The sequence below is a fragment of the Melanostigma gelatinosum genome, assembly GCF_949748355.1.
Source record: "Melanostigma gelatinosum genome assembly, chromosome: 11".
NCBI lineage: Eukaryota > Metazoa > Chordata > Actinopteri > Perciformes > Zoarcidae > Melanostigma > Melanostigma gelatinosum.
In genome coordinates this window covers 20,199,345-20,214,458 of record NC_136644.1, presented here as the reverse complement: position 1 = coordinate 20,214,458, position 15,114 = coordinate 20,199,345, and the positions used below count along the sequence as shown (strand labels likewise).

Sequence of the window (15,114 nt, the reverse complement as noted above, 5' to 3'; positions counted from 1 at the left end):
AGGAGAGAGAAATCGAACTCCCTCGTTTTATGGGCCTGTTCATTCGGGATGAAATGTGGTGGGCTCAGGGGCACAAGGGCAGATAAGAAGGTCCAGATAGGCAAGAGTGAGCAAGACCCAAGTCATTTCTATTCTTTCTTACCCTTCCCTTCTGCTTTTTTATTTTTTTATACACCCCCTTGATTCATCTTCTGCTGTTATATGGAGTAATTGAATTGACTGTCTGGGAGATCCCGTGAAAGCCAGACGATAGCGGCTAATTAGTGCTTGGCGTCATTGCCCTCCCTCTGCTGAGCTTGTAAAACGATCTGGTGCCTCTCCCCACGTTAATGACATTAGCATTGAGCTGATGCTCATTATGCTGTATTATCATAGCACTGGTCTCTGGAAACGTGTGCATCACAGAGAGAGAGCCCGGGGCGAGGATGCACTTTGATAGTACATTGTAATGTAATTGCGATGTAGCTTAAGTTGGATCCAGAGCTGACCTAAGCTATTACAGTACATCCCGATGGATGGATGGATGGATGGATGGATGGCATATATATATAAATTGGGATGTACTGTAATAGCGTCCTCTGGGTTGGCCATATATATATTATATATATATATATATATAACCAACCAGCAGGCGGATCAGTAGATTGATTCCACAAAAACCCGAGAGTTGCTTTGTGAGGGAAATCAATCTGCTGATCAAATGTTACTCAAACACACACAGAAAGAGCCAAAGAACCAGAAGGCTCTCGAAGGCTATTTACGCCACATCATTCACAGCCGTCTGACTGACGGCTGCCACCAACTGTAGCTTGCTGTCATGTAGCTGTCGCAACTGTAATGTAGCATGTCAGCAGGGCTGGAGGGCCCGGGCACCTCATTATGGGCAAAACTGCTGTCAAGAGAACGAGAGGAAACAATAGAACAGGAACATGTCTATAATTGTGATCGTGTTTTGGCACGACCATCAGGATATGGATGAAATTTCATAAAGAGGCGAAAGACGAACTCAAGACTGGACAGCAGTTGCTCTCGTAAAACAGAACGCTGACTATATTGTCAAAATGTGCAGCAAGTTGCCATCTTTCAGCATTGCCGCACTGTTTTGCTCGAGACACCAGGAGGTAGAACAGCAGAAGTGGGTTACAGAAGACGGGTGGGGAACGGTAGTCTCAGTCCCCCGTATTAAAGTCCCCAGGTACCTCCTCCGAAGCTTCCATCGTTACGTGTGACCAGCTAACTCCCCGGAAATATGACTTTGCGCCACTTCCAGAGACATGGTCTCTTTTTTTTTTTCAGCAGGGAATGTCCTGTTGTTCGTTGTTACAATGACTTTACATGCAGAGCTGTTGTGTTTGTGCTGTAATTGTGTTTTGAGGCAACGGCCAACCCAGAGGACGTGTATTTCTCATCCAGTCGCATCCTCTCTTCATTTGACGATTTTTCTCTTCCCGGCGACAGTACGATTTTTCTTATGGGATGACCTCGACGCTGAGCCGGAGTCATCGAGGTAACGATGGCAGCAACGCAGACTGATGTGGCGCGAGGAGGGTGCGGCTTTTGCAGAGACGAGAGGCTTCTGGGTAGAAGAGATGAAAGAGGCTGCCAGTTGAGCCCGGTGACCTGTCCATTATAGAGCAGCCACAGACTGAGGGGAGGAGGAGGAGGAGAGATACTTTGATAAGTGTTGCGCCTGCGTTAACCTCGATGGCCGCTAGCAATGAGCCGGTGCCAGCAGAGAGGGATCTATTTCAACTGGATTAGATTATTTTTTTCCCCTCCTGTGCTCCAAGAGAACGGAGAAAAAAAAAATCAATACTCGGGAGCACGGCATGACAGGGACATCATTTCAGAATTGAAGTGGCTGTCAGGCATTGTCATTTGGTGACTTTTGTTCGCCATTGTACTTTTAAGCCCTCATTTTTCTCCCCCTCCTCTTCCTTTCACTCGTTTCTTCCCCAGCCCATTGTCTGAATTCCCCCGGTGGCATTTTATGTTGCAATTTGAAAACTAGAGGCCAAGAGATCAAGTGCAAGGGAATCTCTTTGAAACCAATTGGTGGACTGGTTCAGCATCTACTTTTGTTTGCCGACCCCCATCCTCCTTTCTCATTTCACCGTCTTGTCTCCCTAGACCTCCATTGTGATCCGGGAGGAATTTATTTGTAGTATATTTGCATTCTTTGATACCAGACAAGGACGAGCCCGATGTCTCGCCTTCCTCTGGACAGTTTCTCTGCCCATTTGTAAATGAAACCCTCTGGGAGTGCTTGTCAGCGGATGCAAAAACCCAGCCTTGGAGAGTGCGCAGCCCTGATGTGCCACCAGTGTCAAGAGATTGCAAATCAAGCGCTTTAATAACATCTCTGCTGGTTTTGTTTCTTCCTCCCGTTCCCCGACAGAACCCCGAGACCCCGGTTCTGTCAGTCGGCGTGTCGAAGGCTCGCCGTGGCACGAAAACACCACTAGACCTTTTTCTGTCACTCTAATTGATAAACACAGGGCTGATATCTTGTAATGAGCCTCCATTCTCCAGCCCATTATACTGGTTAACCCTCTCAACCCAGCGAGGGAGAGGAGGAGGGGAGCCAAAGGCATCCTCTGACAACAAATACAGCATTTAGATAAGGCTGAAGCTGTTACAACACCACTGACAGTCATCTCCTCCCTGCTTATTTTGTAGAATCAGCACGGCAAAAACATGAGCGATGGGGCAGCGATAACCACAACAACAATTTTTAACATCGAAAATCTGATGCGTCGCAATCTCCGGCTCAAAAAGAGGTTGGGTAATATGATGAACATTCACACGTTTCAAAGCTTTCGCCGTCTTCTTCGTGATGTGATTTCCGAGATGATTACTGTTCTTTCCACTCCCCCAGTCACTTCCCCCAGCAGCCCATTTCCTCCACAAACTCCCAACGCACATCCATAGTTATTTATTTCAACTGTTGATGAATTGTGGGAGACACGACTCTGTGTAATTGACTCGATTAATGCCAGCCATTATCATTTCGTCTTCACCAAGCTGTCTCCTCCGGCGGAGCCGGGCCCTCGCGCTGGGCGAGCCTGTCAGCCGGGCCATGTAATGGAAGGTGCTGCCCATGATTACAGTGTCGCAAGTCATAACTGTCTCACTGCCAGCACGTTTGTGCCCTGGTGGCTGTCTGGGTAGGAAGTTAACAGAGTCCGCCGTCCCCTTTTTCTTCAGTTGTACTCTTTTAACTTGGTAAATGTAAGCGCTTGTCTCCGAGCGAGTCTTTTTATGGCGATTTTCTTGTCAAAATATGCACACTGACCGCTTTAGTCACAAAAAAAAGGCATGTTTCTAATTGCAAATAGGAACAGATACTTTTAATTTACTTCTTATATTTCTTCAACATTCCTTGAAAGGAAAGAAAGAAGTGTTTGTTTAAAAATACCCCAAAAGCTCCTTTTCTAGTTTCTGCCCTTTGGTTTGATTTGGTTATTCGCTTTAACCCTCATAATAACATAACGTAATAAGTCCTTCATAATACCCCTGTGCACTCTCTGACTTCACATCTACGGAATGACCCCGGGAATTAACAGTGACTTGTCTTTTCCTCTTACGAGCGAACCCGACGTTGGCTTTTAATGGCACAACTGGTGTGTTCAGCTTTTTTTTGGTTGTTATTTTAGGGGTGAGTCTGTGAATTTGGCCTTTTCTGCTGCAGTCGACTTTGGCTTCGGATATGAGAGAATCCATGACAGCATGCAGGGTTTGGGTGTTTGGGCAGGCTCAACGCACAGGTGATGAAGTGTTTGTTTATGGTTATGAGTTTGAACCCAGCACTGTTGATTAGTACTGCAGACTTCACATGTCTGACAGGGGCAGATGGAAATATCTTTATAGGCTTACTAATATCTGTTTAAAGGACGGAAATCCACATAACCATTTATTTTGGCGAAATGGATCATTTTCATGATCATGTATACATTCTTCATATATACATAAGTCTATCTTTTTCTATATAACATGTGCGATAATTAAATGCTTGGTGTAACTAGAATTGTAGCATTTTAAACCCTCTCCTCTTATTCCCTTCCTTTGGTCCAGCTTCTTACTTGTCCCAATTCCTGCTCGCCTTCAGTACCACTGATCAAGATTAATGGACATGCCGCACACGCACAGCAGGGCAACGCATTCTCTGGTTGAAAATTTGGAACCCTTCCTGAAATTTCCTTCTCCGTGCTCCCTTTATTTTGCTGTTTCCCAGGTCATCGTGCTGCAAGGTCAAGGCCCACATTAATGCCACACAAAGAGACATAGATTGATAATTAAGGCCCGGTAGCCTGCAGGAAAGGCCCTCTAATTTGATTTATACCTATAGATTTTCTGTCGGATATGAAATGTTGTCGTTCAAATTGAAGAGGAGGACCCATTATAAAGCGCTTTACTGGTAACTTTGGGAAAGCAGGTTGCATGCATCTGGGCCGATACCAACGGGTTAGTTTAAGGTTGATAAAGACATTAATACACAACTGAAGACGCATTAATAATCAAATGAGCTTTTGTCCTCGATACTGCAGCTATTTGCTTTAGTTGCTGTTCTGAGAACATGTAGAGGAAAGTATAAATGCACCAACGCCAGCTGTTACTATACAGAGCGTGTTTGTTTTTTTCCCCTGTCCCTTTTCTTCTGCTCACCTTCAATACGGATTTAACTTTGAAACAATACTTTCAAAGCTACGAGCGCAACGTGAGTTTGAAATTGATTCTGAAATAGATGGAAATCAAAACACTGTTTCAAATTATAGCTGTTATTTCTCAGAAGGTGTTTTACTTTTCCCATCGCCGCAGAGTTCAAAGGCCCATTCTGATAACAAATTCCGACAGAGAAAAATGTCCTCCCTGTGCATTGTGGGTATCGTATGATTTGGTGTGCCGGAGGGCATTTAGTAAATGCGTGTCCACTGTTATTAATCAACATGACATGAGGACAGAAATGACCCCATGCTTTTCATTTGGTTCTACTCCGAGTGGAGTTTCTATACGTCTGTATTGTATTTTCCTATAGAGCTGTTTTTGCTGCATATGGTTCCACAAGATACGAGCACAAATCACAAATTAAAATGTTGTATAATTCAGTCTCTTGACACATTTGTGCACCTCTTTGCAATGTACGCGCTCGTGATACCTTCACTGTCTGTATGTATAACGCACCTTTTCTCTTTCGTTCCAAGTCGAACTGTGCTCAGTACGCAGCGGAGAAGCGAGATGAGGAGAAGATGTGCGACCACCTGATCCGAGCAGCCAAGTACCGCGACCACATGACGGCCACACAGCTCATCCAGAAGATAGTCAACATCCTGACCGACAAACATGGAGCCTGGGGAAGCTCTTCCAAAAGGTAAAAACCCTGCTCATTCTGGGACGTTTTACATTGTTGCCATTAAACTTTACTTTGTAAAATATTTTAGAATTTTGTGGAATGACGGGGAAAATTCTGTGGTGGTGAGGTTTTCTGCTTAGCTTCACACACACGCACGCACGCACGCACGCACGCACGCACACACACACACACACACACACACACTGCATTTTGTGTACATGTTTAGTCTATTCTTTGTACATGGTGTTTGATTATGTTTTTTTGTAAATGTGAAAAATGACAAATAATCCTTTGATTCTATGTTTTGTCACAATTCTATTTTGTTCCCCACATGTCGGGATGTTTCCGAGACAATAAGTGAGCCTTGCAGAGAAAAAGCCTTTAATCAAGAAGGATGCACCTGTTTAGTTTTTTTTCATGAACCGTGTTCATAGCATGTCATTTCTCTCAGCCTTGAAATTATTCAAACCACTGTAATGGTTTTAATCTCATCATAATCTTTCTCATCCCCCAATACTCATGGCTTTGATTAAATTAGATTTGCAAAGGTGAAAATGTCAGCTGTGGGTTGAATGATGCATTGACTGGAGAGAGAGATGAAAGCCATTTAAACAGCTCCGCTCCCATTAAGAACAGAGGGAACCCTGTCCTCCGTTGTTTGTTTCGCCAAACAGGCAGCAGAATGCAATGCAGCTATTCCCTAATGATGGCTGTTTGTGCAGGTAGTGGGTAATGGTGGGCTGGAGAGATGGCCGCTGGCTGGTGCTTGTTAGGCTGAAGCAACTCTCCAGAGACTCGTCTGGCGAGGGTTAGTTTGCTATTGGATCAGGAGTCTATCTCTGGCTGCCTTTTGTTTTTTCTTTTCTGTTTTTTTCCCTCTTCTATCAGGATATGGTGTATTTGTCATATTTTTCTTTCTTTGATACCATCTCCCCTCCCTTCTGCTTCCATCTCTTTTTTTATTTTCATGAGTCGTCATGTGTACTCACACCAGGCTATTTACTATGGAGATTGTGTTCTACGAGCCCTGGCCAGAAAAGTCCCCCATTACTGGCCCTTTATGCCGTTGCGCTATTGATGGTTTTCCTAATGGCTGCCGATGGGTGCAGGGAGCCATTGGCACTGGGCCTTGGAGTGCAGCGCTCTTTTAATAAATCACAATCAGTCCTGTGCCATTACATCAATATTTTTGGTCAATTACTGTGAAGGTCAGGTGGTGCAGCTACGCACCAGAGCCCGTGGTTATGCGGGCATTGGAGAAACATCTGGTGCTGAAAACACCCAAAAAGAACAAGTAAAAGCAAAAGATGGACACATGTTAAGAAAAGAAAATACTCACACGCACCTGCCTGCCTGCAGGCGTCCTAATACAAGAGATGTTGTTCCCTAATTCCACAAATACGTGTGATGGAGCAACATCCCTGCCTGTGAATACAGATGGGAGGGGAAGCACGGATACACGTGATGCTTTCTCCAGCTGTGAAATTGAAATCCAGGAACACAAAGACAATACGCAGCTATGATTACGACCTTTTGTTGCCTGCCTGCTCACGCGCCATAAAAACGAATTCCCCAAAGTTTCCATTCAATAAAGACTCTGAAAATGAAAATATTATTTTCTCACAAGCTGATGGGAATTGTTGTTTCCTCACGGCAGGCATCTAATATCTTCTGACACAGTGTGACCCGCCTGAATGCAATTTGTGTCTTAATATCCAGCTTACAGCGGCCCCGGCCTCTGGAGAGAAGAGGTGTGAGGTGATTTTCCTTTTTCCATTCCCCTGCTTCGTCTGCGGTTCTCTCTCTCTCTCTCTTCCTCACAACATACAATTTCTTTACTCCTTCTCTCCCACTCCTTGTCCTTTGCTCTTTCTCGTTTCACTATCTACTACAGCTGGCTGTCCAGGGAGGAATTCTTCCACCAGACGGTGGTGGTATCTATCGTTTTTGTGCCCTTGTCTGTCATCTAGTGTCGAGACAGAGAGATCCACAGACGGGTAGGGCGACTACCTGTTCATCCATACGTTTCTGTCCCAGTGCCTTGAGACTCAGGTGTTCAACATGCCAGCCTGCTGTCTTTTTGAGAGAGGAAAAAAGTAAATTAACACCTAGCAAGATAGCCACAAATGAAACAACTGGCAGATGTCATTTTTTCCCCCTCTCCTCATCACTCATCATTTTTTTTCCCCCTTCTTTCTTTGAGCTTGGGTCCACTGAGCATCCAGACTGCTGCCGTGTTTATTTGGGTCACGAATCATCTTTCATGTATATGACACCTAGACAAAGTCGGTGGACAGAGAGGGGAGATGAGGGCAGATGATGGAGAACGCCAACTCGCAGTCTCTGGGGACTCTCACTACTCTCCTCCTACTCCCCTCTCATACCTTCTCTTTATTGCATTCTAATAGGCTGACTAATGTACCATGGAAATTCTCTCTGAATGCAGGAAGCGAGGGAAGTAAAAGGAAGGTGGCTTCAGCTGGAAAAAAAGGTTGAAGTGTGATGTAGAAGACGGTGTGCACACTTTATTTTTTAAATTTAATCCAGAGCGGCTGTTGACTACTGATGTAGCCAGTCTGTTTGAGACAAATGGAAACATTATTTAAAATGAAGAGGTTTAGGTATACTCCCTGGAGTTTGCTGTTTTCCTCCTTTTGTCTTCTTTCCTTTTTTAAGCCTGCATCAGCATCCTTTTTATCCAATGGTTCAGCCCAACAATCCTCCCCTACAGCTGAAACACACACACACCTCGAGCACCAGCTCCTCTGCTCCTCCTCCCTCATATAAGCAGCTCATTTTCTGCAGCACCGCTGCTCTAATGGACGCCCTTAGGCTAGAGGCTTCCCAGCCAAGGGACATCCATCTTTTGGCATGTCACACTCCCGCCCCGGCAAAAAATCTTTGTGATGTGCACTCCAATTTTTCTTCAGTAAATCAAATCTTCCTTCCTTCAGAAAGACGAATGCTTTGGGGTTGGAGCGTTATAGAGAAAATCAATGCTGGCAAAATTGAAACAGTATGCCCCCGTATTGATCGGCCCTGTGAGATCGAAAAAGAACAGCTTTGTAACTGTTCTGCTGGACAGTTAGCTGACCTGTAATGGACAAACTATTGATATTAGCATTACTATTTTATCTTGTGCTATGTCATTTCACCAGCGCTCTATTGAGGGAAAGAAGCCGGAGCAGAACGTTCACAGTTAGAAAAGGCTTCTAATGATACAGAAGAGACACCATTTACTGAGGGTTTTGTCCTACCGCTTGAGTTATTTGATCTCTTTAATAACGGAAATATTGTTTCCTTGACACAATATCTCCATCAGATGAACATATATGTGACGCATGAGCAGAGTAAGTGCAAAGGAGATGCTATATACATTCTATTGATTATTAAGTCTGCAATGAACGATTGTGTTCATTATGAATTGGTATCGGGATTCTTTTTCTGACAATTATTTTATTTATTTGGAGAAAAATACTAATCACAATATTCTTCAGCCCAACACATCTCAAAATTGCTTGTTTTGTCCTCCCAACAATCCAAAGCCTAAAATTAATATTTAGCAATGATAAAAAGTAAATTGAATAATAACGTCTGATACTGGAACCAGTAAGTGTTTGGCATTCATGCTTAATAATGACACAAACAATGAATATATTTTCTAAAATTTGTCATTTAATTGTTAATTTTCCAATTCCAGCTGATTGTTTTCTCTAACAGCCATTCTTTGCATTGCTTTTGCGTTTATTCGATTCATGGTTTAGTCTGTGATATGTCAGAAAATAGTGAATTTCAGCAGACCAACTCTACATCAATGCCCGAAGATATTCATTATTGGTGATCAAAGCACAATCCTCACATTTAATAACCTCAAACTAGCGGATGTTTGACATGTTTTTTTTCTTGTAAATGACTCAAACTCATTCGACCAAGTGGCGGCGGGTGCTCAACTTAAGGTTCAGTGTCTCCACAATCTGCAAATTAGCCCTTATCTGCCTATTCTCATACTATACGTATATTTATACTGTTAATGCCACTTATACTGTTTATTGTGTATTCGTACCCCTTAAAAATCTGGTTCATATTTTCCTAAATTCTTCTTGTTTCACTGAAATACGTGACGAAGCTTCCACCGACTTAAATGCACTTCAAATGACAAACACAGGACTTTCTCAATTAAAATAACTAACCACTAAAAACATGTATTTTTATTTGATCAATCACTAATATTAAAAAGTTTCATTTTAGGTCAGGCCTCGTGAGTTTTGTCCCACTCGTTGAGCCCAAGCAATCAATTAATTATGCTCTGAACATGCAGCAGTTGCGCTTACTGCACTTCGGACATTTATTTTTTCTTTTCAATAAATGATTGCGTGAGAAGCTGCGGCAGCCCGATTCGTCTCTACTTGTATGCTTTCATTCCAGACTTAAATCACAATTATGATACATAATGCTGAATGTAATGCATGTGTTAAAGCCGAGGTCTGCTCAACGTCTGCGCTGCCTTGCGTGCATGTTTAATGGACACAGTGTACATTATGGCTGCGCTGGTAGTGTGCACGCAGAGCTGAAAAAGGAAATGGGACTCCAGCGCGTCAGTGGAGATTATAACCATAGGAAACAAGAACATAACTGTTTAGAGTACACCGACTCTCGGAAATGCATGACACGTGAGGGAAGACGGACAGATGGAGAGAGAGATGGAGGGATGGAACAGAGGATGAGGGAGAGATATTTGTTACTGAAGCATCAAAAGTTAAGATGGAGACAAAGACGAGACATTTTTTTTTCCACATCCTTTCCTCTAGCTGCAGTATACACTAAACCACAGCGATGAGTGATTGCACAAATCTCAATGTAAAAGGTTGAGAGCGTGTCTTGTTTGCTGGATGGAAAACTCTGCAGCTGCTGATTTATCTGGCCATCAGATTGCCTTTTGTTGTATTTGAGAAAAGAATAAACACTGTTGCTGGATCCCCAATCTTTCCTGATTCTGATTTATGCACCAGCTTTTCTAATTGGTTTGTTTCCACACAGTGTTTACTACGTTTATTCTAATCTTTGTAGCTAATCTTCTTGTTTCAAACACATTTTTATCTTTAAATGTTTCACCAAACTGAAGTCTAGCTGGCTGTTTAATCTCATTTTAAATGAGATAATCTCTGAATTGAGCCCGTCTTTACATTGAAAACGGTCCGTAAATCTGTCCAGTACTCAACGGATCATCTATAACGGATAATAGCTTTTGGTTTGCTTATAAATACTTCCAATCTAACCGCAAACATGACCTGATGTACTGAGCAGTGGCAGCTGCAGCGGTCCCCAGCTCCCGTCTCATCCGAGGCAGAGACAGTTGTTTCCTTTAGTCCGAGCCCCGACTACTTCAAAACCAATTAGCTGGTGGCTCGGGTTGTGTTCATCCATCTGCCTCGATACAGTCATAAACATATAGCATAAACATACTGCACGGAGCGACGCGAGGCCGCCTTCGGTTACGTTCGACGTTTTGTAAACGAGACTCTTCGTATCGTGCAGAGATCTCCAACACTGAAGTCCTTAAACGGGGTTCCACGCGAAACCCTCCAGCTCATTAATCATGCACAGTGACATGCGTCTGGGACAGAAGAAAGTTGTGAAGGGGACGAAAAGGATGTTCCTTCGGTCTCTGGGGAGAATGTTCCAGTTTGACGGACTTGCGATCCATCAGTTACATAAAATAACGTGCCATGAAGGCCCTACCGTGCAGTCTGGCTCATGGATATGGAATAGAATATAGCCTTAATGATAACATTTACCTCGACTGTATATACAGTACAGTGGCTGGGGCTGTAAGGAATAGTAACAACGTGTCATGGTGGAACATATTAACGGCTGATGATGTCCACATGTTCGCGTGGTTAAGTGTTGCAGGTCAGACAGAGATTTCAAAAACTACGCTCGGTGGATCATTTTTAAAATGAGAAAAAGGCAGTTTTTTTTTTTTATGCCTCCGCCGTGCCAGACATTATGTTTTTGGGTTGTCAGTCCGTCTGTCTCGTTCCATTCACGTGAACGCGGTATCTCAGGAATGCCGGGAGGGAATTTCCTCAAATTTAGCACAAATGTCTACCATGACTCGAGGAAAAACAGTTGACCATAATTCAAGAATTGACACGCTAATTAGAACAATTTCCCATAAGTTTCTTAATGGATGAAATTATGAAGGGATGGTATTTTAAACAGACGGAGGCATACAACCACAAGGCGGTAATTCTAGTGCAGGAATTTATCGATTTAGTTTTGATTCCATTGATTTGTCCAAATATGTCAGTTATAACAATTAATTATGATACGAAACGGTGATCCTGTTGGGAAGGTTTGATGTAGTTTGCATGTTTAGATTTGAGCAATCGTACCTTTTATCTAACTGTTAGCTATTTTTGACTTTGAGGCGGATGCTGCATCATAGCCGGTACATTGGTGGTGATCCACTGCTGGAAACTACAGAGTAGCAACATGACTTTATACGACCCCTTTTTACATCTTTTAGACGCGCTTCTTCGTGTTAACGCCGTCCGTAGTGTTCGTCGTCTTCCTAGCAGCTCAGAAAGCTAATGGAATCCTTCCTATGAAGTATGAAGGAGGGCCGCCATCCCTGAAAGACCAATTACACCATCCTGCCTCGCTGCTCACAGGCCCGGTGTGACTCTGTAGCAACTCTCAGATTTATGAGTTTCATATACCCTTAAGAAAGTATATGGCCTTGGTGGAACAAGGTCATGATAAAAGGGTGCTGATCAATATCTGAATGAAAAGCCATTTGGGAAGTTTTTAGGGCTTTTTTTTTATTTTTTCCTCCTTTCTCCCTGGATGCAATATCTGCAGAGTATCGATTGTCCGGGTCCAGTAGTTAGTCAAAGGCTATCTCCTTTGACTAACCTTTGCAGCATGTCAGCCCCCTCCTCCCCCGTCCTCGTGATAGATTGGTATTCTTCCAGCCGCTGTAATTACACCCCGGTACCAGCAGGTCATTTATTTTGCTACTTTCAGCATTTGCCAAAAAAAAAAGGCCTTTATCTGTAGAATCCAGCTCTTTCTCCAGCAACTAAAGCAGGAAAAAAAAGGCCACATAAAATACCAACATGCGCTGCGAAGAGAGCGGAAGACTGAGGATCATCCTTTCCTCATAGATCTTCAGCTGCGGATTTACGATACACCCCCCCCCCCCCACCCCTGTGTCTGAGTTCAAGTTCAGCAACACCTCAAGAGGATCAGACCCGAGAGGAGTTCAATATGTGAGATCTGTGATGTTAAGAGCCGACACTGATGATGGATGCTCGGACCATTTTATTCATGCTGCAGGGATTTTGTGTAGAATCTATAGATACACACTTGGAATGATGGAAGGTTAAAGTCAACAGAATAAGAATGTAGCTTTACAAAGTCTAAAACAATTGTAAGCATTTTAAACAGTGTGATCAAGCTGAAAGTCTGACTGCGGTAGACTACAATGGCTGACGATCGCGAGGAAATATTAAACTGTACAAACCCCCCCCCCCCCCCAATACCAGCAACATAATGATTCACTGAAAGAAATGTACTGTTTAAAATTCAGCGCTGATGCTCTGTTTCCCCCTCTCGAATGAAGAGATAACTACATCGCCATAATAGTTAGTCAGACTTCTGTTTATATGATCGTCTCAATCACCTGGCAAAGGAATTGCTGCACTTGACACACACACACACACACACACACACACACACACACACACACACACACACAGAGCGATGTAAGTGCTGTATAATGGGCACAGCCGTATGATGGAAGGAGGTGCTCATGAATAGCAGACAGTCTCGCTAGATGAGATTGTCGAGCCTTGTTGTCCTGAAGCAGGCCTCACAACAGACTAGCAGAGAGAGTTCAATGGAGATTGTTTTATAAACTGTATACTTAACAAGAAAGATCAGTTTAACTTTTACCAGTTTTCTGTGGTTTCAAAATCATGAACTAAGCTGGAATGTATTGCTTCTAAAAAAAAGCAATACATTTCAAAATAAGTGTTTTTTTTAGTTCATTTGAAAGTGAGATCCCGAACTGGTTTTGACATTTAAGGGGGTACAGGTTAAACATGGACTAATGTGTGCTGTTAGTTTTAAGCCCCTCACAAAAAAAAAGAAGTCCTCCTTTGACTCCCGATGTCAGCTGACCGTGAGCTTCTCCGCTGTGAGCTTCTCTTTTGGTGTGTGTTGGAAACGTTTGGTGTGTGTGTTCAGATTTGTCAAAGCGTTCAAGTTCAGCTCTGAAAGCTAGAGGTCAGAAGATTATTACAATGGGCCAGTAATGGCAGAATTATGCAACTCTGGTCCAGTGGATGCCCTCATTACCTCGCAGTAGTGGTGATAAATGGCCCTAAATGCATGTTGTCAAAATCACAGGAAAAATGTGACCCTATATCAAAAATACAGATGGTACCACTTCAGTGATGCAGCATGGGGAGTGTGTATACACTATTTATTATGGAGTGATGCTTAGATAATTCTAATAATGCAAACCGGGAAGCTATTCTAACATTTAACAATAAGAGCGCTCTTTCTTTTTTGTGTTTTTTTTTTACTGCAACATTCTGTTCTTTGGTCAATATTTACTACCTCAGTAAACACGATGCTTTCTCTTTCGCATGAAGTCTGATATAATTAGTGTGTGATTGTCTGGCTTTCTGCTGGTGAATTTACACTGAGTGTAATTGCTGCTAATTGGAAGCTGCGCACTAAGCTGGTGGTAATTAGGGCTCGATTTGCATTATTTCATTTGGCTGCACTGCATTGTGGGGAGTCTGAAGCCGTTTGCCTCCCACCCATGGGACTACTTTGATCCTCGCAAGCCGGCGATGTTGCAGAGATGCAGTATCAGTCCCTCTTTCTTCTTCTTTTTTTCTTTTCTAGATCGCTTTTTGAAAGCTCTTGGATAAATTGGAGTTAATTGGGAGGAGTGGTGGGTGCTTATGTTGTCTCAGTAATGAGTGTGTGCACTCTTGTGAAAGGGGAGTTAACAAGAGTGATATGAAAGCAAAAGATGTTAATGTACATGGACTTTGTCTCAGTGTGGCTGAATTCTTCAGCTCACATCTCAGATTGAGATTGGTTTTTCTTCTCTCTAATCACGTGCGTACTATTTTACTCAATCTGTTTTTACAACTCGTCATCCCCGATCTGTTGTGGTGTTGGATCGCGTTGTTTAAATTCATATTAAAAATAGACAAATTAAATAATTCAATCCTGGGATTAATAATGATGGGCAAAATGACCCATGCACTGTCATTTAAGGGGATAAGATGGAAACGTTGCCGGGTCTGTGACCCTGACATTACCTCTGGTAAATGTTGTCAACAACATTAGCTGAGGTGAATTAACATACGCACATGTAGAAGGGCCCCTGCAAACCTCATTGGAGTGGGAAGGCACAGCATTAATGCACATGTAGAAAATCACTTCGGCGAGACTTAATCATGCCAAACAATTTCAGTGGGAAGGTATTTGGTCCTGTTTCATTTTAATTTGAGTCTGGAGATGGCGTCTATGTGATCGCTGCCACCGCTTGATAAAGAGCCAGTGCTCGAGCAACCAGTCCTCAACATGACAAATCCTCAATCTATCGCTGCTCTCCCGTTTCTTCTAAACACATGGTTTATGCAAATCAAAGCAAAGTGATCTTGGGGATAGCAGCAATGTTTGAGCAATTTGAGGGCTGCCAATAGGAACTGGCATTAATATCGAATAAGGAAGGC

The 15,114-nt window shown here is 43.1% G+C and overlaps 1 protein-coding gene across 1 annotated transcript in view; it reads left to right on the top strand.

Moving 5' to 3' along the window:
• lrba (LPS-responsive vesicle trafficking, beach and anchor containing) overlaps nucleotides 1-15,114 on the top strand; it is a 170,130-nt gene that overhangs the window by 75,528 nt on the left and 79,488 nt on the right. Inside the window, exon 36 of the mRNA XM_079278784.1 lies at nucleotides 5,202-5,368. Coding sequence (XP_079134910.1) covers nucleotides 5,202-5,368 — 167 coding nt within the window. The remainder of the gene's footprint in view (nucleotides 1-5,201; nucleotides 5,369-15,114) is intronic.